Source organism: Hydra vulgaris, chromosome 15 (assembly GCF_038396675.1).
Source record: "Hydra vulgaris chromosome 15, alternate assembly HydraT2T_AEP".
NCBI classification, from domain to species: Eukaryota; Metazoa; Cnidaria; class Hydrozoa; order Anthoathecata; family Hydridae; genus Hydra; species Hydra vulgaris.
In genome coordinates, this window is record NC_088934.1 from 4,753,982 (window position 1) to 4,778,843 (window position 24,862).

General features: G+C 27.8%; 1 protein-coding gene across 3 annotated transcripts in view; it reads left to right on the forward strand.

The window, feature by feature from the left end:
• Positions 1 to 24,862, forward strand: part of LOC136091328 (neurexin-1b-like) — a 46,642-nt gene that overhangs the window by 18,110 nt on the left and 3,670 nt on the right. For all 3 annotated transcript variants that reach the window (XM_065818756.1, XM_065818757.1, XM_065818758.1), the window contains exons 3-7: positions 5,808 to 5,902; positions 9,643 to 9,771; positions 9,922 to 10,128; positions 22,491 to 22,602; positions 22,947 to 23,100. In XM_065818756.1, the coding sequence (XP_065674828.1) occupies positions 5,808 to 5,902; positions 9,643 to 9,771; positions 9,922 to 10,128; positions 22,491 to 22,602; positions 22,947 to 23,100 (697 nt within the window). The remainder of the gene's footprint in view (positions 1 to 5,807; positions 5,903 to 9,642; positions 9,772 to 9,921; positions 10,129 to 22,490; positions 22,603 to 22,946; positions 23,101 to 24,862) is intronic.

A 24,862-nucleotide genomic window follows, 5' to 3' on the forward strand; every position in this document is an offset into this window, starting at 1 on the left:
TGAGGCAGAAATTAGTAATTTTATTTGTAAATAAATTTTATATGTATAGCCGTTGGTAGGCTCATCATACCCATTAAGGCAGGAATAAATATAAGAAACCGTTTTCCAATAAAACGCTTTTTTTTTTCAAATAATGACAGATGTTTTTTTTTGGTAGGGGGTGAGGGGTCACGTCACAGTATATAAAACACAAACTTTACAAAACTATAAACTTCTATAACAAATCCCATAGTTTTTTCAAATTTTCGTTGGACATATCCTCTTGTCTCCTTTTCTTGGTCTTAGTGTCTACTGCTGAATCCCTTCCGCTAAGTAACAACAGACCAACGTACTTTGAAGGATCGAAGCTTGTTAGTGGTGGTCCCACTAATTTAATGAATTTAATGAAACGTTGAAACTGTTTTTACCATTAATGAAGCTTTTGTTGGTGTGATGATCAGATTCATTAGTGAAAACCTTTGTTCTCATTCACTTGAGGAAATGGGGATAGTATGTAGAGGGTGTACCAAATGAACTAAATTTTCAGGATATATTTTTTCTGCCAGTTATTTACTGAATCCACGAATCATTTCTCTTTCATTTAACTGTAGTCTTAGTGACAGATTTCTGATTTCAGTTTCTCCAAATATCAACTGAGTGTTAATGTTTTTAGGTCAATGATTTTGGTCTAATATGTAAGCCCATTGAAATTGGCTTGCATATTAGACCAAAATCAACATCTAATTCAACGTCTTTGTGAGCAAGCAATCTTTTCTTAATTGACTCTTTTAGTTTCATGTAAAAGGTAAAGGATCAATAGTTAAATTATTTTTTGAATTTTTATTGTGAAGATTATTATGGAGATTATGTGCTGAAACTAAAGCAAATTTGTAATAGGGACCACCATTATTTCTTCTTTCTTCGAATACTTGAACAAGAGCTTTAATTTTTTGATTTGCTTTGTATAGTTCAATATTGCACTCTTGTTGGTGAGCATCACACATTAATCCTAGATCCATTAAAAACTCTGTAGATGTAATTTTTTTTTTTAAACCTGCATAAGTGGATTTTTTCATTTTTGTCCCTTGTAGGATCAACAATCGCTTCCTCAAAATGTTTCACCAGCGCTTCATAATTTTCCCATATAGTAAAAACTGAATGGAAACTAGATGACACCCAATGTGTATTTAAAATTTGACTAATTTTCATCAGCTGAATATTGAGTAATTCTGCGCATGAATGTAACTTTCTGCTATTTTTTGGGGAAGCATGATACATGACATAAAGCTTATCTAGAAATGTTTTGAACCTGCTAATACTTGAAATCTCCCTAATAGTATCGCCTACTGATAATTCCAGTCTATGATTAGCACAATGCTAAATAATTTGCTGACCTCTTAAGAGCCGCATCAGGTCAGCTTTTTTGCTGACCTGATGCGGCCCTTTAGAGGTCAGCAAATTATTGCCGACCTCATTTTTCCTAATTCCAAGAAATATATATATATATATATATATATATATATATATATATATATATATATATATATATATATATATATATATATATATATATATATATATATATATATATATATATATACAGTCATGGACAAAAGTTTGCAACCACTGCAATTTTTTACAAAAAACACTCAAAATTTAGAAAAACAAGTAGTAAATTATAAATCAGTACATATATTTCGAATGTTTATTCACACTATACAGGTTAAACAGCATATCTATTCATATTTTAGCATTTACAATGAAATCCTTTATTTTTGAGAATATTTTCAATACGTCCTGGCATTGATTCACACAGTTTCTTGCAATAGTCCGGCATAATCTCCTGCACCCACACGTGTTTAATCCAGTTGATGAGGTCATTTTCAGAACTTGGGCTATGTGCAGCAATCTTCTGCTTCATTACAGTCCAAACATTCTCAATAATATTGAGATCTGGACTGTTGCCTGGCCAGGGTTCCAGTAGCGGGATGTTTTTAGAACGCAGCCAGTCCTTAACAGCTATGGTACCATGACAAGGTGCTCCATCATGCTGGAAATGAGTGATGCCATGTATTGGTACAAATGGTGGCAGCTTATCCATCAGTATACTCAAGTAAACAGCACCATTGATTGTTGTATTTTTAGGCATAATCCAAATGCCGGCACGACCGCTACCAGAGACTGCTCCCCAAACCATAACTTTTGGATCCTGTTTGACTGTTGGTATAACGTACTTTGGATTATGCCTCTGATTTGGTGGGCGTCTGACATGTCTACAAAATGAGTAGAATTGCGTTAATGTTGTCTCATCTGAAAACATCACTTGTTTCCACTGGGCTGGTGTCCACTGCCTGTACTTTTGACAAAATGCTATGCGATCGCGAATATTCTTTCGCGTGAACAGGATTTAAAACTTTTCAGCTCTTGATTTCTCTTTACAGTAGCTACAACAGTGGAATGTGAAATACCGAGCTTTTTGGCTATCTGCCTTATAGAAATGTTCTCTTTGTACAAAAACGACCTGAGCTCGCTTTTCAGATGTCAGTTCTTTACCGCGTACCATTTTAACTAGTACTGCTTCAAATAAGGTCTCCGTAATATAAAATGTTCCAAAATATTTCAGTTATATCTGAAAATAAACATGCAAACATCAATTTTAAACTCTAATTGACAATTAGCACAAATTGGTACAAAATTGTAGCACTAAAGTAGCCCAAAAGCAATTCAGAGTAGAATACATTAAAAAATATGTGAAAATCGCAGTGGTTGCAAACTTTTGTCCATGACTGTATATATATATATATATATATATATATATATATATATATATATATATATATATATATATATATATATATATATATATATATATATATATATATATATATATATATATATATATATATGTATATATATATATATATATATATCTATATACTATATATATATATATATATATATATATATATATATATATATATATATATATATATATAGAGAACACTTATATGTTGTCAGAAAGTTTTTTCCATATTTTGTTGACAAAAAGTAAAAATTAAAATGCAAGACCGGAATTTTTTTTTTTAATAATCGATAGACTGCCTGCCCCAACCAAACCCTCAGTCGATGTAGCAGTACTCTCTTGCGAGTCAGGCTAAAAGATAGTAGATGTTGCAGCACTCCGTTGTGAGTCAGGCTGTTTGTCAGTTGATATAGCAGCACTTCGTTGCGAGTCAGGTTATTTGTCAGTCAATGTAGCAGCACTTTGTTGCAAGTCAGGCTATAAGATAGTCGATGTAGCATCACTCCGCACATGATTTGCAGTAAAATAAAAATGAAAACATTTTGTTAAAAAAAATAAAAATAAAAACATTTTATTAAAATAAATAAAAATAAAAACATTGGTTATATTGTTAAAAACATTCAGAATGTTTTTAAAAACATTCTGGTCAATTCAATTTGCGTTTTTGCGGTTTTTTTAAAAAACGATTAATTTGTAATTAAATTAATGGTTTTAATTTTCTGACAGCACGCAAATGTTGGACGAAAGTCAAAAGTAATTAAAAGTGACGTATGTGTTGGCGAAAGAATCATTTTTTTCCTTCCGTACTTCCCAAATGCAACAATCTATAGAACTATATATATATATATATATATATATATTATATATATATATATATATATATATATATATATATATATATGCCTATATATATATATGCATATATATATATATATTTAAAAATCACAGGATGTTTTTTATTCTTAACATGTTTCATAAAATTTATTTACATTTTTAAAAGATTATTTTATAATAAAAAACTCTGAAATAAATATTAAAAATAGAAGTCTTTAGAGAGAAATATTAGCGGACAAAAATTATACATAATAAACAATTTCTCTCTAAAGGCTTCTATTTTTTAATATTTATTTCAGAGTTTTTTTTATTGTAAAATAATCTTTTGAAAATGTAAATGAACTTTTGGAAACATATCAAGAATAAAAAACATCGTGTTATTTTTAAAAATAATTACTTATTTTATGCTATTATGGCATTCAAGAAATATATATATATATATATATATTTTTTTTTTTGTAATTTACCTTCCCAAGGCCAAGAAGACCACTACAGATGAGGAGGCTACTTGTGGTTTTAGCCCTCTCCCAACTCTACAACTCCAAAACATGAACCTTTACAAACAAGGACGCTGCGCAGAGAAACAAGTTGAGCGCGGTACTACCAGAGGCGGTACTCTCAGAACCTCTCGCTTATGAAGCGAGCACTCTACCACTACACCACTACCGCATATATATATATATATGTATATATATATATATATATATATATATATATATATATATATATATATATATATATATATATGTATATATGTATATATATGTATATATATATATACACATATATAGCACATATATATGTATATATATATACATATATAGCGCTCGCTTCATAAGCGAGAGGTTCCGAGTTCGATCCCCACCACGTCCCTGGTAGTACCGCGCTCAACTTGTTTCTCCGCGCAGCTGCCTTGTTTGTCAAGTTTCATGTTTCGGAGTTATAGAGTTGAGAGAGGGTTATAACCACTATTAAGTAGCCTCCTCATCTGTAGTGGCTTTATCGGCCTTGAGGAGGTGAATAACAAAAAATATATATATAAATTACATATATATATATATATATATATTTTTTTTTTAATGTAGACATCATGTATGAGAGTATGTAAATTATTATTTTATAAACATCAATATATACAAATTTCTCTCAATACTAAATTTATTTTTTAAAAAAAATTTTCACTGGATTATTGTGACCAGCGTCTTCAGCTTAAAAGTTTTTTGTTTGTCTTTGTTTATATCTTATTTTTAAAATGACAGTTCTATTTTATGTCAATGGGATGGTTTTGTCTTTTTCTGACCTAAGTGCCCCATAAATGATGTCCAAAATTTTGTTGACACATATTGTCCCTCATCTAAATTGATACCATTTTGTTGAGGGGCACATTGGTGGCACTGTATTTCAAGTGCCTCACAAACTTTCCTATCAAACTTTTTAGCATCAACTTTTAGAGTTCTGCAACTGTCCCAGTTAATTTGTTGTGCACAATGTCTCATGTGTGTGGCTAATGCAGATCATTCTGTTTTATTTCCTATTGTAGTGTTTTTGTGTTGTTGGATGCATGTTTTTATTTGCATTTTAGTTTCACCTATATACTTTTTGCTACAATGACCTTTAATAAGGTAGACTCCTGTTCATTTGTAGTTTAGATTTATTTCTTGATGTTAATATTGCCTCTAGGTTCAAGTTTGATTTGAAAACCGTTTTTCAATCCAGCAAGAATTTCTTTAAAAAAATAAATTTAGTATCAAGAGAAATTTGTATTTATTGATGTTTATAAAATAATAATAGTATATATATATATATACATATAGATATAACATAATTAACAGAGATGCAAAGTCCCAAAATGACTCTGGATTTAAAAGTCACAAAATGATAATTTTTTAACAAAAATGATATTTTTGGTATCAGGAACTCTAAAAATGTAAAGAGGTCTATGCACTACTTTTTAGAAAAAGTTTAAGATTTTAAGGGTAGACAAATAATCAGTTTTAAACCCAGTAAATCAAGGACTCCCCGCTAAAAAACAATTGGTTCCAATTCATTAATTCTCAAATTAAATTTGAACTCTTGGCATCAGAGACCAGGAATAAATAGTGATTTAAATCCAGAGTTTTTTTCTCTACATCCCATAGTAATTAATATATAATAAATTAATAATGAAATAAAATAAGATTCTTTTTTTTAGTTTTATTGGATGTGTAACGCAGTTTCAATTTCAAGATATAAGCCAATCAACTTTATATACTCCAAAAGTACTTCAAGAAAATGGAACAGGAATTGGTTAGTAGTTTCTTTAATTACATTGTCCATATTTGTCCATTGTATTAATAATCATTGTCATCTAATAATTGTTGAGATTCAGTCTGAACTTGACGCAGTTACAGTCAGAACTCATTAATTTGATTATCACCTTGTTTCTCTGCATAGTAACCTTGTTGTTAAGATTCGTGTTTTGAAGTTATAGAGTTAAAGAGGGCTGTTACCACAATTCTTGGTATTTTTCTTGAGAAATCCCAATTATCTTTAATGAAAGTTTATTTAACTACATACTAGAATTGGATTAGTTATTTTTATATATATATTTTTTATTTTTTCTAATTCACTCTCAACAAGGCTGCAAGCAACCTCTATTTAGTTAGGAGTTACTAGAAAATAAAGAATAGAGTTTAATAGCAAGGAAATAGTTGACAGACGACTTAAAAAGTTGAAATACATGAAAGGTGTGAGTGACATCAAAAGGGTTGAAGTGGTGGTAAAAATCTAGACGAATAAAAGTTTTTAGAGCATGCAGGTACAGATACAGTAAAAGGATGTAACTTTGCTGAATGATGAGTCAAGCAAGAATGAGTTATGGTTTATGGAACTAGAGATGATAGCTCCTTTGATCAGTACCATATAGTATTTGTAGTCTAGAGAAAGGTATATGCTTGGCAGATAGGCTTGGGCAGGTTAGCATGTAATTTCATGTCATAATATGACTACCCAAGTACTATTTCATTTTAAAAACTTGACCACGGCTGTTAATATGTTTGAAAATTTGTATATATTTTAAAAACGCACTGAAAAAATTATCTTTAACTTAACTATGAAGAAACTTGAAAAAAAACTTATAAAAGAAGCAAATGAATCTTTGTAAAAAAAAAATATATATATATATATATATATATATAACTTAACTAAAACTAAAATAAAAAAATAAAGTTTAAATTTAACTAAATTGAATAATAAATTATAACGATAAGATTATCTAAATTATGTTTGGAATTTTAAATAAAGTAACAAAAAAAGTAACATCTATCGATTGTTTAATAAATGCATACATCTAAAAGTTAAAAAAAAGATTTTTAACAATTCATCGTATTAACATAAACAAAAGAAAAAATAGTTAAATTGTTTATTTAAAAAGTTGATATAATTTTTTTTTATTTAAAGACATATAAAAAAGTCTTTCTACTTTAATTAAAATCATTAGCTCCTTTATTTAAAAGCGTTTTGCTTCTATAAAAACGTTAGTAAAGATAAACATGTTGAAGTTATTTAATTTCAACGTGATTAAAAACTGATTTTTTCAGCACATTTGGTAAAAACCGTGGTTAAATCGTCATAACAAAATATTATTTGTGTGGTCATATAAAGACTTGAAATGGCACACCTTCCTGGTCAAGCCTGTTGGTAAATGTGTTTTTAGACCTCGTCTGAAAGAGGGCACCATTAGAAAAACCAGCCCAAGTATAACAACAGTATTCCATACAGGGACAAATGAGAGATATGATTGAGAATTAAGTCAAGAGTAAAATAAAGATAAGCGCAGTAAAGAGATCCTTCCCATTATCCTTAGCAGATGCTAACTTTGCAATCATTTGTATATAAGTTCAGAGTTCGACCCCACCACATCCCGAGTGAAATTATATTTGACACAGAAGTATTTTATTAATGACCATGCAAAGCTTGGAATTTTTATTGAAGTATTTTATATTGTAATTTAAATATAGTTTATGCAATGGGTTTGAAGGTGGGAAATGCTTTTCTATTAATTGCAAAAAGATTTGGCCAACATCGGTAGAGAAGCTTATATTGTAAGGTGGGTTAAACCAAGTTATATTTCTTTATCTTTTGGGGATTTGAGTGGTGTAACTGTCATAGCATGATACACGACTATCAATATCATAATTATCAATTATATCAATTATGTAGCCCACATAATTATCAGTTATATTAAAAATATGTAGCCCTCGTATAGTTTTTTTTGTCAGGAAAAGATTTTAAAATAATGGTTTATAAATATAAACATTTTTATTTTTGTAATTTTTAACTGAAACAATTAATATGGTGCAGATGTTATAACTTTTTACAAAAAAAATTGTAAAAACAAATTGATTTTCAAGAAACAATTAGTTTATATTTGATGCAGGTCATCAATTATTTGATGGAGGTTATTAAATTATAATATGTTTCCAATATTCGTAAATTTTTTGAAATTTTTAACAAGATCTTTAAGATCTTCTTTCGTATACAAAGTATTGTAAAGTTATTATACTACTATTAATGAATTAATGAAATGAATAAAACTTACTTATGAATGAAATGACGTTTACCTGTCATTTAGTTCTGTTACCTGGGAATTAACCAAAAACCAGGTACCTGGGCACCCAAGTACTCATCTGTTGTCAATTGTCTTAGTTGTTGTTAATAGCCTTAATTGCAATCCCTTAAAAATATATTTACATATTAGCAAAGGATTATAGTGAATTTTTTTTAGCTTTATTGCATAAATAAGGCATACGATCTGAAAAAATTTAGAATAAAAAATCAATAAAATTATATGTTAATATGAAATGAAAAAGGTGTCACATATAAAAACTGGAAACTGGAATATTTATTACCAATTGCAATTATGGTTAAACATTTATTTAGAAAATAAATGTTTTATGATAAAAAGTGAATTAAAAAAATACTTTACTTTCTAACAGTGTCATTTATGAATAACAATTTTTTAAATTCTTTAAAATTGAGATATAATTAACATTTCACAATCAGAAAAAACTACAAGAAGCCATAGCAAAGTGTTCTTAAATGTTGAATGAAAAGTAAATTGAAAGTAAACGTAATGTTTATCTTAAAAGCTAAGCATTTATTCATGACGTTACCTAGATACAAAAAAAACTTACAGGTGTTTTTAATCAACGCAAAAATGTTATTTAAATGACAAAAATAACTAAAAAGAACAAAAAAACAGTCAAAAATAAACAAAAAGCCCTTAACATCTCTAAAAGCATTTTTTTTTTAAACTTTTAACAAAAAAGTTTTAAATTTTTTATAAGATTTAAAAATTTACCCCAATAAAATTTGTCACTTTAAGGTTTCTTTGGTGAAAATTGTTGAGGTCAATTGAAAAATAAAATATTATTAATTTTTTAACTGCAATACTTTTTTTATTTCGTTTTAAATTTGTCAGTTTATTCTCATTTACTTAAGGATATTATCAAATATATATATATATATATATATATATATATATATATATATATATATATATATATATATATATATATATATATATATTATTTATATATTGATTTAAACCATATTTTATACAGATAGGCTCAAATTTGAGCTTTAATATTCCCATATTAAACTAATTACCATACTCCTAAGACTTATCTAAGAGAATGAAAGCTCTGATATAACGTCCTAAATTTAATTGTGTAAGAGTAGAATGAATTCCTATGGGGGTAATGGTAATGGGGGGTAATACTCTTAGTAGTATCAAAATAAAAATACTTTGCAAAACAAGTTAATGCCAGAAAATGCATCAGTTTGTTAAAAATTGCTTTAACTCTTCCATGCTATTTAAAATGGTATTTGGAAAACTTGTTAAACCACATGTAGGTAGTCAAGAACGTTTGATTACAAAAAAAAAAAAATTCATTTTGTCAGTCATTAGTTAATCAAAGGAATGTTTTCAATGTCAGTTTTAATCTCCAAATACTATCAATATTCTAATTTATATTTGTATTTAGGATGTGAAGACAGATGTCTCTCTCAAGGTACCCAGCAATGTTTAAATAAAGGTAGATGTTTAAATGGCTATGTTAAAACAAGTTGTGATTGTAGAGGGACTGGGTTTCAAGATGAAAACTGCCAGACACGTATGTATACAGTTAATAAAACTTATAAAATAACTTTTTTTAGTTTTTATTTTTGTTCTTATAAAACTGCACTTGCTTGTTTTTGTGTCTTTCATATTTCAATTATAATCATTAATATATTTTTAAAATGTTTATTAAATTTTCATTTAGCATCACAATCATTGCAATTTTATGGTGGTCACTTAAAATGGAAACCACATGCAAAGCTAAATTATTACAATACTGAGATTTTTGTTCGGTTTAAATCATACCAAAGTTCAGGTATTATATTGTTCATTAAAGCTAACCAATCAAAAGATGGTTATATACTGCTTGAGCTTCATAAGAATGCCCTGGTTCTACGTTCTAAATCAAAAGGTTATTTCTTTAACAGTAATTTTTTAACATTTTAGTTAGAACCTCTAACCAAGGTTAGAACTTAGGTTTCTATATTTACAGATTCTATTTTAAGTTAGCAAGTTTTAAAAAGGACATTTTAAACTTCTGAATTCTTATTTACAAAATTTTATTGTAACAAACTTTTTTTTTATCAATTTATTTCTTTCTGAGCAATTTTATAATTATATTTTAGAGATCAATTTTTAAACATTTTATATTTAGTTCTAATGACACCCAATGGCAATTCTCCCTTTTCTGTAATTTAAACCTTTATACAAAATAATTTTGTTTTCAAATTGGCTTTGTTAACAATATTGACATATCAGTTGAACACAATGAAATTTTTAATTGTTAACTATGCGAAAACTACTTAACAGATTTTTGTAATTTTTTGACACAATGATGCAAGCCTTCCAAAGAACCGTGTACGGTCGCACGCTTTGTACATCCATGCTTAAAGTAATTTTTTTAGACAACTTGACCACATTTTTATATAGTAAGTGTTCTAAGAATTTTTTCTGTCAATATGAAAAGGAAATACCTTATAAATTGTGTTAATTTACTGAACATTGTTAATTTACTGAATTTTCTAATCGAAATTTTTAGGAGCCTATTTAAAACTTTTTTTTAAGTTAAATAGTTAAATACATTTTTTTAAACAGAGCAATCATTAAGTTCATTATCTGTAGTAATTCGTATTAACATTGGAAATTTGACAATATAAAAGAAACAACTTCAGACATTCATCAAATGCGGTAAATACATTTATTAAAGAAACTATGTTATTCTTTTATCTAACTTATTTCGTCATTAACAAAGTTTATTAATCAAGTAATATTTTTTACAAATAAATAACAATTTATTTTCTTATTTTCCTTTTGATTGAAGATATTGAAGTATTGAGAAAAAAACTCAAATATAGCAAAAACTTTTTTAAAAAGCAAAAAAACGTTTAAAAAAATAATATACCTCATAAACGAATAAATGTAAGAAGAAAGAAATAGCAAAATTTCTTATAGTTCTAGATACATATCAAGTTAGTTTCTTAATTAAAATTGATAAAATTGACTGATAAAAATCTTGAATAAATTGCATATTAAAACTTTCAATTGTTGTTAAATCGTTATAAAAGTTGTTTTTTTCAACAATGACTCTAAAAAAAAGAATACAAAAGTTGTATAAAAATTTTATTAAATTTTTTTTTATTCATTTATTTTTTTAATTATTAAATTTTCTAGTTTATTTAATTAAACTTGACATTTCGTTACAATTTTGTTTCTTTTTTTAAGGATTTTTTTTTTTCTCTAAATAGATAAGTTTAGCTTTTTGCTGCAAATCATTGAAACGCTTTATTAGTTAAAAGATGCAAACTGCCGTGGTCAGTTAGTTTAAAAAAGTTACTTTAAATGTGGACAAACAAGGAGTGCGACCACATGCCCTTCCCGGGAAGGCTTGATGAAGCAAATTTAATTATTTATTTATTTTAATAACTTTATACATTTTTTATCAGACGTTTAGAAACCGAATATCTGTGTAAGTACTTGACATCATCTGCTGGATCATGCTTTGAGTTACTTTTTTAAGGTGGCTATCCGTATTTTCTTGAAATTTTTTTTTATTTGTAGCTAATTTCTTACTTTTCAATAAGATTCTTTTTATAATTGACTAATAACTTTCAGTAACACGCTGCTCAGGACAATTTAGAGGATTTGCTTCCTTAGGTACAAATTTGACATCATTTTGTTCATACCATTTAGAGACTTCTTGGAGTAGTGAATAGTAACCAAATCAGGCCAAAATTATGTAGGCATTTCATGCTTTTTAATAAATAGGAAAAGGCATTTCTTTTTTTCAACAGAGCAAATTGGAGCAATTTTTTCAGTTTAAATATACTTGACTTTTTTGGCAATATATCTACCTTTCGGCTAATAAAAATATTGCTGCCCCGGCAATTGTGAAAAGTTCTTTTTGCAATAGGTTTCATCGTCTTCAATTATGCAAAAGTTTTCTTGTTTAAAAGTTTATATAGCTTTTTTAAATGACGAATTGCTTTAATTTCTCCATCAACGAATCATTTTGGGTTTTTCTTTTTACTATATGCTTTATATTCTTAAGATCTAAGTACTTTTTCTAGCAAAGCTTGGCTACATTTAAATTTTTTTGCAAATTAATTCTGCGACTGACGAATATGATAATTGTGAAACACTGGTCAATTTTGAAATGTCAAATTGTGATAATGAAAATTTTTGAAGAAAAATTTCTTAAACTTTTTTCGGATTTAACATTTGTTTACTCATTTTAATCCGGTAGCAATGATAACCAATACTTATTTCCATTAAAATTAAATAACAACACATTTGCTTCCATGTGCAAAAAAATTAAAAAAATTTGTCAGGTAGTTTTTGAGTAATTAACAATTAAAAGGTGCTGAATTTTATTATGTTCGAACAATATTTGAATAAAGATATATTTAATAAAAATTTTTTATATTTGTTGGATGAAAGTGATAATTTTTTATTTATTACTGGATTATTTTATTTACCTTAGTTTTGATATAAAAAGTTCAAAACCAAATATTGCTAAAAAAATTCTAAAATCTAAAAATGTTGTGTGACTTATGGAGTAAAATAACAAAACTTTGGAGGGAAAAATCAATACATTTATTGTAAAGAAACTAATCAATTTTGAATTCAGAATATTTATGCAAAATATTCAGGAACTCCAAGCTTAAAATAATAGCTCCCAAGACAGGGTTGCCACCAAATCAGGGAGTTCAGGGAAAGTCAGGGAAATTTAGATATGATCAAGGGAAATCAGGAAAAAAGATTGACTCAGTTAAAAGTCAGGGAAAATCAGGGAATTTTTTAATTTTGTACTATTTTATTTTTATGTTTTAAATGTTTTTTAGTAAATAAATTTCATTTTTAGTTAACTAATTGAATAATTATACAGCTCAAAAGATTGTTCAAATATATTATAATTGATCATTGTAAAAAAAAATTAACTTTTATTCTGGTCATTTATTTATAGTATAAATCAAATAAAAAGTTTATACAAAACATTTTATGTAGGTTTGAGTGGAACTATTATTAATAATTTAAATGAATTTATTAGGTGCTTTTTTGTGTAGAAATAACTTCAACATGTGAAGACTTTTAAAGTTTCTTTAAACCATCTTTTGTTTTCATTCTCTTTTTTTAGAATAAATAAAAATTTATATTTTTTAAATGACAGTTTATTTCAATGAAGAATGTTTGAGTGAGTCATTGTTTAAAAAATGGCTGGTAAATGGCCAGATATAAAGTCAGTCAAATCCAAAGCATGCCAAGTTCAATTTAACTTATGAAATATAGATCAGAGAGCTGTGACAAGTCATATGGAGGGGAAAAAACATGTTCAGAAAGTCAAAACCAGTGTCCTGCTACTTCAAACCTGCACAGTCTACATCTAAAAACCAAGGAGTTCTTATAGTAGATCAATATGATAAAACTTATGCAGGTATCTCTTTTGCATGCAGTACAAAACAACTTTTCATTGAACTTGTGCAATGAGAATGGTCTACTATATTAAAAAAATGTTTCCTGATAACACAGCTGTTAAATCTTATGAGATGGGTAGAAAAAACCTTAAAAATTAAAAAATTTTGGGCTTCTTTTCATTTGATGAAAGCCTGAATGATTCTTTTCAAAATTATCAAATGGATCTAAGTATTCATTTTTGGAACAATGAATCGTGTTGAATACAAATACTTTGACTCTCAATTTTTAGGCTTACCCCCCACAAAATAATTACTTGAAAGCATGACCACATCTTTGGCAATGATTAATTGCATAAATCTGACAAAGCTTTGTACAGATGACTAAAATAAACTAGTTATTTCTTGATCTTATTAAAAAGCAGCCTGAGCAACTACCTAAATTTCTTAAAATTAAGAAATGCAACCTCCATGTAATCCATGTTGCTTTTAAAACTGGTTTTCAATCAAGGAAGTTAATAAAAGCAAATTTTGCAACCTTTTCCATGGTTTTCCTGCTAGAAGAGCTGATTATGTAACTGTCACTGAACTAAAGATAAATTAACTTTCACTAAATTGAATTTTTTTGGTTACATCACTTTTGTTTGCAGAAAAACTTAGTGAGATTAGACCGACACCTCAATGATTCCATCTCTTTAAAGATTTGTTTTCAACTGGTTAAAGCTTAATGAGTTTAATAATTAAACAAGATGTTTTATGCAGCATCATCAATGGGAGGCAACTTCTGAAATTTTATTTCACTAGAAAAAAGAAGTTTCTACTGTAAAATCAATGACAATTGGTTTTGCTGCAGAACATCATGTTTTGGAATTAAAGGAGAAAGTGTGTGATCTTAAGATGTGATCAGTATATTCATGCATCTTCTTTTCTTGAAGCAAATAGTTACATCAGTTCAGAGTAAATCCTGTTTAAAAAAAAAACAATTTTTTTATACAGATAATATCTGTAGATGATCAGCTTTTACTTCATCTATTTCTTTTCTGCTTGCATATCTCTTCAAATGAATGTGATATTGCCTTCACACAATTCTCAAAGTTGTTAGAAAAAATTTTATCTAATCTTTTACCAGCATTTAAAAAAAAATCAAATTAGAAATCGTTCAGACAAATTTTGAAACCATCGAAGTTGGTATGAAATAAAAGGTTTTGTCTAAAGTCTTGATAGTCTTTTTTCTGTTAGGCCGTGGTCAAGCATTAGTTGAGAGGGGCTTTAGTATAAATAGTAATATGCTTAATGAAAACATGAAAGAAAAGTCACTTGGTAAAAAAGCGTGTCTTGGGGTTAATGTTGAAGTTTTGATGCTAAGTAATTAAGTAAAAATGATAGGAATGTCAAGGGGATATAAGCATAATTTCATTGAAAAAATCAGGGAAAATCAGGGAATTTTATACCAGAATTATAGTATTTATAGCAACCCTGCTATAAATACCCTCAATTTTTCCTTAATGTAATGTCCTAATGTATGTTTTTAAACATTTTAAGAACACCTGGAAACCAAAGGCAATGAGTAAATAGATTTGTTTACTTGACAAAACTGGAGTCTTTGAGACAAAACATTCATGCTATTTGATACTTAACATCCCTGCTTTAAAAACTAATGATTTTACAACTTGTAACAGAATTAAAAATTTTTTAGTTTTCTTAGATTTTTAGTATCGTATATTTAAAAATATTATTATAACCATATTCTTTTAAGAATAAGCTAATTTAAGAATAAATTCACTGATCTAATTAATAAATATAATCTAACAAAAAAATAATAATAATAGTTCTAATAATCCATTATGACATATTTTGAAATTATGACATCATAATAATACTTTTTACTTAGTAAGTAAAAAATAATCTGAGGAATACAGATGGCAAGATACTAATTTATATATATATATATATATATATATATATATATATATATATATATATATATATATATATATATATATATATTAGCCGATCCCATAATTTATTTTCAACAACCAATTTTTATGCAGAGTGGCTAACAAGTGGCATAGAGGTCATATTTTTATTTTAAAAATTTTTTTACTTTTTATTTTTATTTAATAGAAGTATTTGTGCCAATTGTTCAAAGTTGCGCTTTTTATGTTTTTTAACTAAATTTAAAGCAATTTATAAGCATTGATCAAATAGATTCTGATGTCAAATTCAGTTAATTTTTTTCCACAATATTTTCTTAATGTGTACAAAAAAAAACACTGCTTATTAATTGAAGAAATATGTTGTACCTATCTTTCACCAATTGAAGAAATATGTTGTACCTATCTTTCACCAATTGAAGAAATATGTTGTACCTATCTTTCACCAATTGAAGAAATATGTTGTACCTATCTTTCACCAATTGAAGAAATATGTTGTACCTATCTTTCACCAATTGAAGAAATATGTTGTACCTATCTTTCACCAATTGAAGAAATATGTTGTACCTATCTTTCACCAATTGAAGAAATATGTTGTACCTATCTTTCACCAATTGAAGAAATATGTTGTACCTATCTTTCACCAATTGAAGAAATATGTTGTACCTATCTTTCACCAATTGAAGAAATATGTTGTACCTATCTTTCACCAATTACAATAGATAAATTAACCTTTTGGCTTTTGTATAGTAATTTTTTGTTGATCTTTGAGCGTTTTTCAAGTCATACAACAAACTTTATGATTTTTACCTTATTTTGGTATCGAGTGATGTTTTTTTTTAAAAACACTACTACTGGAGCCTTGGATCAAACAAATCCAAATCCAAAATGGCTTCCTTAAGAGATTGGATGAAGGACTTTCGACCTTTTGCTATAAATTAGACTAGATCAAAACGTATCAATATGATTCAAAAATATATACACACATTTTTTCTCTGGTTATTTTAAGTGCTCCAAAAAGACCTATTGATTGCATCACAGAGAAATATAGTTTTTTTGCTATACTTAACTAAATTTATATTCATTGATAAATTTTAAGTTTCATAGTATTATCTCTCCATCGTTCATAAATTATGTCCATATAAAGTTTAAACCCCCTCAATTTGAGGGGGTTATAAATTTTATATGATCATAATTTTTGAACGCGTACAGATTGTAAAACGATACTTAAAATTTATAGATCATTATAAATTTAGTTAAGAATAGCAAAAAAATTATTTCATCAACTTGTTGCTCTTGCATTTGGGACAGGGGGATAGAGGGGATTTAGGGTTTTTTTGTTCCCAGCCTCCAATCATTGCAACTTTTTAAAAAGCATCATTTGACATTAGTATAAACATACAAATGATTGGATTTTGCTCCAAATTTTACATTTTGCTACAAATTTTGGATGTTAGCTATCTCAAACACCAAAAAATGCTGGATCTGTCACTGCTACAGAACTCTTATACAAATTTGCTTCAGAACTCAGCATTTTAACGCTGCAAATGTACAATAAATATAAACTTTCAACTTGAGACAAATATCTCAAGAGAGTATGTAAAAAAATAATTTTTAAATGTACTTTTAAGGTTCAGAGTTTGCAGTTAGGTATTGGATCAAAATTCAAGTTATAAGAACCATTCAATAATGAGAAAGAGAGAAAGCAGTTGCCGTAGCTAGCTCCTTGAATACACTTTTCTTCATTTTTAACGGTTTTTTTACAAGAACTCTTTATTTGAAGTAGCTTATGAAGCTTCACCAAGCTCATCACACGCTCTACATTATCTTGCATAAATTTTACTGTAAGCACAGCAAAATTGAATTTTTTATTATGAAAAATTTTTCTTAAAATAAGAAATACCTTTCTTGTTTTAAGAAAAAAATATCCTACCCTGCATTTTATTTTCAAGAACAAGAAATATATTTCTTGTTTTAAGAAATAAATTTCTTAAACTATTGTCAATAGATTTTCGATTTTGCTGTGAGTTCTGATGAGTTGTTAGCAACTTTGAAAGATTTTAAAAGTTTTGGAATTCATTGCATCCAAAAAGTCTGAGGGAGTCTCATCCGTAGACATTTTTTTACACTATGACCTAGAATATCAAAAATTAACCAGTAGTCTGGTGAAATATACAAAATATATCAAAACCTAGTGGCTGGTCTTTATCAACAAAAACTGCTTTCAGAAGGATTTTTAACATTAATTCTATCCATTTTTACATCTTTTCGGACATTCCTTTGTTTTTTAATACAGAACATTTTACCAATTTCTATATTGTGATCTTGATCAAAAGGTGCTAACGCTAGCACCAAACACCTCCATGGTTTTACCATGATTTGAATTTCACCTCTGCAGCAGGCTTAATATACATCTGCCGATACTCTTGTTGATCTAAAAAAAGTAAATTAAAAATAATGCAATGTAGCTAAAATAAGGTTTAAAATGACACTTCTAAAAACTTATTACATATAATTTTGACAAGATAAAATCAAAGTGCTATTTCTATCGATTTCATTTTTATTATATTTCAACTGATTTTAAGAAAAGTCTTTCATTGGAAAAAAAAATTAGTTTAAAGTTATTTTCTTTGTATTTTACATCTGATTTGAAGCCGTTTTTTGTAAACAATTTGTTGTTTACAAAAAATGACATAAATTATTCTTAAATAATAAGACTAAAATTTCAAAGCTTATGAAATTAAGTTTTACTTTAAAAATTGCAGAATCAGAAAAGTTGCAGGTTAAAAACTGTGATGCCCTGGAGAGACAAATGTAGTAAGCCATTCTATTGATCTCTTTGAGTATTTTATTACTCAGAATAAAAACCTGCCTGATTTTAGAGAAATGCAACTTGAATTTCATAAAATTCAAGGCGTGTGAAACAGCTCCACATTTATTAATTTCCACCTAATGGTCTGATTTTTCCCGCAAGTTCACAATAATTTCTGCACTTCTCAAAAGTCTAAATGTAAATAATTTTAAAATTAGAAACTTATAAATTTTTTTTTGCAAAAAAGTATTTTAAAGTGAAATAGTTTTATCTTTACCTTACTATTTTTTAATCTTTTACGGTTTTATGATATAAATAGTTTATTCTCCATTTTAACAGTTTTATTTACGGCTATGACTATATGAAGCTCTCTGACATGATGGAGGAGGTTAAGAAGAATAATAGTTGGCCAGGAGCTAATCTTAGCTAATCTTGTATAAACCCCTTTTAAATAGCTTTTTTCTAACGCTATCGTATTTAAAAACAACATTTTTTTAATTCCATAATAAATCTGTGCGTTTTTAAAATACTCTTAGTTATCAAAAATAATAGTAATAAAAAAGCCCACAATTGGTATAGATAATAAACCTTCCATTATTTTATAATGGCGTTATTATATAGTTAATGATTTGTAAATTTCTATTCATGCCGATTGTTTGAAAATGCCCTTGAAAAATCAAAAATGTTAAAATCTTAAATTTTAAAAGAGTGGTGCGAGTATAAATAGTCATCCAAAATAAAAAAATAAAATATTTCATTAGAAAACAATATCTTAGCAATATTTTATGACACTTCGCGTATTTTTTTTTTTTTTTCTTTTATTAAGTAAGTTTCCATTTTTGTATGCCAAATTTTTAAATTTTTTCTAAATGTTGATATGACAACATAATAACACAAATGTTGATATAATAGCATAATGGCACAAGTATTGATATGACAACATAGCACAAATGTTACTATGGCAACACAAAAGTAGTTGAAGTAAAATCATAACTGTGAATAAAATTAAAGTTTTTATATTTACATGACAAAAACTGTTATAACCATTTTATAATATTAACAATAAACAAAATATTTTTTATATTGTCTGTGTTAAATTTAATTTAAATTTCCTTACTTGCTAGTTAATGATCAATAGAGTAAATTTCAAATCTTAAAAATTTTGTAAACAATTACCATTTTTAAACAGTATGCAGTATTCCAGGAAAGCTCTCAAACACTATTTTAACATACTCAGTAAAGCTTTCAATACTGTTCTGAAATATTCAACTAATTACACAGGCCTGCAAAATGAGAGTCATAACTTGCTCTCTGGAATTTGATAGCTGATTCTAGGGTATTTTGGTGCGCTGATTACGAATATGTACTTAGTTTTTCTCTATCACCTCCAGATTTTTTAAAAAAGGCACAGATAGAAAATAGCAAAAAAACAGAAGATTTCTCATAAAAAAATATATATTTAAAATAGAACATTATTTTTAACTTAAAAAACTACTAAAATATAATAACAACTTAACACTAGTCTAAATAACATTTAAATTTCATTTGTGGAACCTGGTCCTTTTCTCCTGGAAGCTTCGGTTGTGCGATTTTCGCTTAAATTTCCGGTTTGGATCATGTTGGTATTCCATCTTCCTTGATACCGGACTTCAAGCTCTTTCAAATCTTGGTGAAATCTTTCGCCTTGTTCTTCGCTAACGGCTCCTAGATTTTCTGGGAAGTAATCAATATGAGAATTTAAGAAATGAAGTTTAATGCTCATATTACAACCCATTACACCCAAATTGGAAATCATTTTGGCCACTATTTCTTTATAGTCGGAGCTTTTATTGTTCCCCAAAAATTTTGTCACCACTTCCTTAAATGACTGCCATGCTTGCAACTCGATATCATTAAGTTTTTCATCAAACTTTTCATCCGACATTAATTTCCTAATATCAGGGCCGACGAAAATTCCTTCTTTTATCTCGGCTTCTGATAATGATGGAAAAACTGAATGCAGATATTTGAAGCCTTCCCCCTCTTTATTTAAAGCCTTCACAAATTGCTTCATTATACCCAATTTGATGTGCAATGGTGGCAGTAAAACTTTTTCTCTGGGAACCAAACTCTGTTTAAGTACGTTTTTGAATCCTGGGGTTAGTTCAGTTCTTGGAGTCCATTCCTTTTTGGTTCAATGATGTTGTTTATCCCGGCTATCCCACTCGCAAAGAAAGCACGGGTATTTTGTATAACCACCTTGTTGGCCTAGTAGCATGCTTATGATTTTCAAATCTCCACACAACATCCAACCGTGTTGCTCATAAGCTATATTAGTCAAAAGCTTTTCCAAATTTTCATAACATTCCTTTAAATGGACAGAATGTGCAATAGGTAACGAGGTATATGTATTCCCATTATGCAGAAGAACTGCTTTCAAACTTCTTTTTGAGGAGTCAATAAACAATCTCCACTCGTTAGGATTGTATTCTATGTTGTACATTTTCGTCAAGCCTGGAATATCTTTACAGAACACTAAATCTTCATCTTCAGCGAAGAATGGAAGAAAATCTTTTTTTCTGTGACGATACCATGAAAATGAAGTACCAGGTGCCAGCATATTTCTTTCTTTTAATCGTGATCCAAGGAGTTCCGCTGCATCTTTGGGAAGATTCAAATCTCTTGTCAAGTCGTTTAAATGTGACTGTGAAAAGAGCTGACAAGCGTTAAAATCTCCATGAAATTCAGGATCAGATTGGTGTACATCCTCTTCCTCTATATCACAGTCAGAATTTTCAATTTGTAGAGCTGGAACTGGGGGCTGCACCATTTTTGAATCGCCAAATATTGCAGGCGTAACTGATGACACGTTTGGATAGTTTATGTCCCTTTTATTTTTTGAATTGTATCCAGTTATGTCACAACAACAAAAGTAGCAATCTTTAACATGGTCGTTAGGCTCTCTCCATAGCACAGGCGAAACGATTTTGAAGTTATTTTCTGTCCTTTTGACCACTTGCGAAGTTCTAATAAACAAGTTGTACAAATTTTATGAGGTGCCCAAGTTTTGTCTTGGTTACTTAAAACGAGTCCAAAATAACTTTTATAAATATTTTTTACAAAGTCTGTAATACTGTTTCGTTGTTTTATCACCATAAATTTCCCGCAAATATAACAGAAACAATTAGGAGAGTTTAAACAACTTCGCGATGCCATTTTAAAGTTTATGTTGCAAGATGCGCACTTCAACTGTTAAATTTCTAAATCAGTGCGGGTACTTATACAAAAATCCTTTGGTTTATCTTAATTACACCCTTTTCTAATAATATTCACAACAATTAGTTAATATTACCAAATCATTATGTAATAATGAGCTCATTACTAAATTAAGCCAAAATGACCCGTTTTTGACATGATTAATGCGAATTACTAATACTTATTATGTAGTCATTAACAAATTACTAATTGGCGTTAATTTCTATGTTCCCTTACACTAATTATATGAAATAAAAATTGTGCTGAAGTAAATTAATAACATTTCAAAAGGTAGGCGCTCAAACATTTTAAAGCAAAATCTTAAATATTCCATATCAAAAAATCCTAACGTGATGGATTTTTTTTATTATTTTTCTCGTAATCAGCACATCAGAAACTATAAAAAACGTTACTCAGATTTTAAAGAGGAAAACCATTGCAGGCCTGTGTTATTATATTTAAAGGATTGGTTAAAGCTAAAACTAAATATAAAGTAATAAATAAATAAATAACAATTGTCAGCCAGGTAGAATAAAAAAGTATACTTTATTTGGGTTAATCGCAATCATTCTACTTTTAAGCAATAGAATAACAAAGCCAGTTTTGAAAAAAAAGACTAAAAAGCCCATCAGCTCCTTGCAGTTATTCTAAAAAATAAAATGAAACTTTGTTTGCAACCAAAATAATTACCTATTAAAAAATGGTTAAAAGATTGGGGACACAATTGAACCGAAATGTGACTTTTTTTCAGTAAAATTGTTACTAAAAAATTTTTTTCACTTTCTTAAATCTAAAAAGGCTTGATAGTTCTGTAAAAAAGGTTTTGTTTTTAATTTATAAATAACGTAATCGCATTTTGCAAATAAAATTTTTAATTTGTCTTTAGATGACATTGAAGAAGTAATAACTCTTGGAGATAATCTTATCAATGATGTTATATGGAGATATGTTAGAATCTTTCGAAATCACCAGATAATTTCACTAGTATTTGATGATGGGTAAATATTTTCCTTATTTTTGTTTTGTGTGTGAGTAAATAAGAATCACACACTTGTTTGTTTCTATATGAATGACACATGTTTGTGTGTGTACACACTTGTGTGCGTGTTTTTAATTTGCATAAATATATTTCAATAAATAAGAAATGTTTTTTTATTTTATAAATTTTGACTATATACTGATGTATTATTTATTAATATTATATTTTGTTCTCAAATTAATAAACTTTTTTTATTTATTTATTTTTTTTCCTGCTCTACAATTTGTATTCTTTTGTACTCATGATGGTAATATAAAAAAAACTGTAAATTTATAAAAATTCAAATTTATATTTTATGTAAAGTATTTCAATAAGAAGTTATACAAAAGAAATGCATCAAATTCATGAGATGGGAAATGACTTAACAGACATTTTTATTGGAGGACCTCAAGCTCTTACAGAATCTCGTAGCAAAACCAGTTTCAAGGGATGCATGCAAGACATGATTATTTCCCAGGTTTGATTATAAAAAAAATTATTTTTAAGACATTAGGTTCCTTATTATATCATTTATAAAAGTATATAATTATCAGTATTTTTTCATTTTATCTTATTTGCAAAATATAATAAATAAAAAATATTTGTCAAAACTTAAACTACTGTCTTGGTCTTAAAATGAATCAAATTAAATTGTGATTGACTTAGTTCTTAGTTGTTGTTTTTTTCCTTTGCTTTTTCTTAACTTCACTGACATGTCTGTATTGAGCTGTAAAGTGACATGTAAGTTTTCACCTAAAAATTTTTAATAAAATAGATATTTATAACTTGATAATATAAAAGTTTCCACTGGGTATTTAATGCTCTTTTTTTTTTCTTTTTTTTTTGCCTTTAAATGAAAAAGAACTCTATCTGATATAAATCTCTCTAAGTATGTTACAAATCTGTTAAATTATGCATTATATTTTCTATTTGTTTGAAAAATCTTTAATTTATTTTTAAATATAACTGTTACTATTTAAATTATATTTCACTTTCAGTTAATTGTTTCACTATTAATTTTTTCACAATCAATTAATATGTAGGTTAATTTTTTTTAATTTTAAAGGTCTAAATACTTAAAACATTTTCAAGTGTCTTGAAACACTCAGGAACTATTCTAGATCGTTTTTGATAGCGTCAACAGTATTTGGGCACCGCCCAAATTAAAATTTGAGGGCCTTTTTTTTTCGTTTTTTTTTTTTTTCGTTTTTTACGGCAAATTTTTTTTTTTTTTTTCATGAAAAAACTGCAGACTTTCTGCTAAAGTTCGCCAAAACGCGGGGGTACCGCCACCCAATTTTTTTCCTAGAATTGGCTTTGGCGCTTCCTTTTAAGATACTTTTGAGATATTCAAAATATTTTCAATATTCTTATATATAGAGTTAGTGCATTGCATTTTCAAAAATATTCACTTAAATTTTTTTTTGAACAAAAGAATTTTTAGATAAAAAGAGAGAAGTAAAGACAGAGTTGATTGGATGTGAGATGTTGGTATGTTTTTATTATTTAGTAGACAACAAATTTAAACAGTTTGACTATCAAGCTTATAATCAGAAAAATGAATCAAAAAGGAATTAATCAGAAAAATGAATTAAAAAAGGAATTAATCAGAAAAATGAATCAAAAAGGAATTAATCAGGAAAATTAATCAAAAAGGAATTAATCAGAAAAATTAATCAAAAAGGAATTAATCAGAAAAATTAATCAAAAAGGAATTAATCAGAAAAATCAGAAAAATTAAAGCTAGATTGTAAAGATGATAATGATGATGATGATGATGATGATGATGATGATGATGATGATGATGATGATGATGATGATGATGATGATGATGATGATGATGATGATGATGATGATGATGATGATGATGATGATGATGATGATGATGATGATGATGATGATGATGATGATGATGATGATGATGATGATGATGATGATGATGATGATGATGGTGATGATGAAATTTTTCCAAAGTTTAACACGTAGATTTATTGTAAAATCATTGGTGGGCTTTACAATGTTCTGATTTTAGAAATATACCCACAGATGGAATTACATCTTCTTATAAGAGTTGTCAATCATCTTTTCAAGATACTTAAAACTGCTTGGATAGAAGCTGTTAAATGGCTAGCTGCCCTCCACATTCAACTGAGCCTGTATCACTGGGGCCAGTTCAAGGAAAATCAATGCAGGAAGCTTCTTAAAAATGTAGATGTCCAGCAACTTGCTGATACAAACTT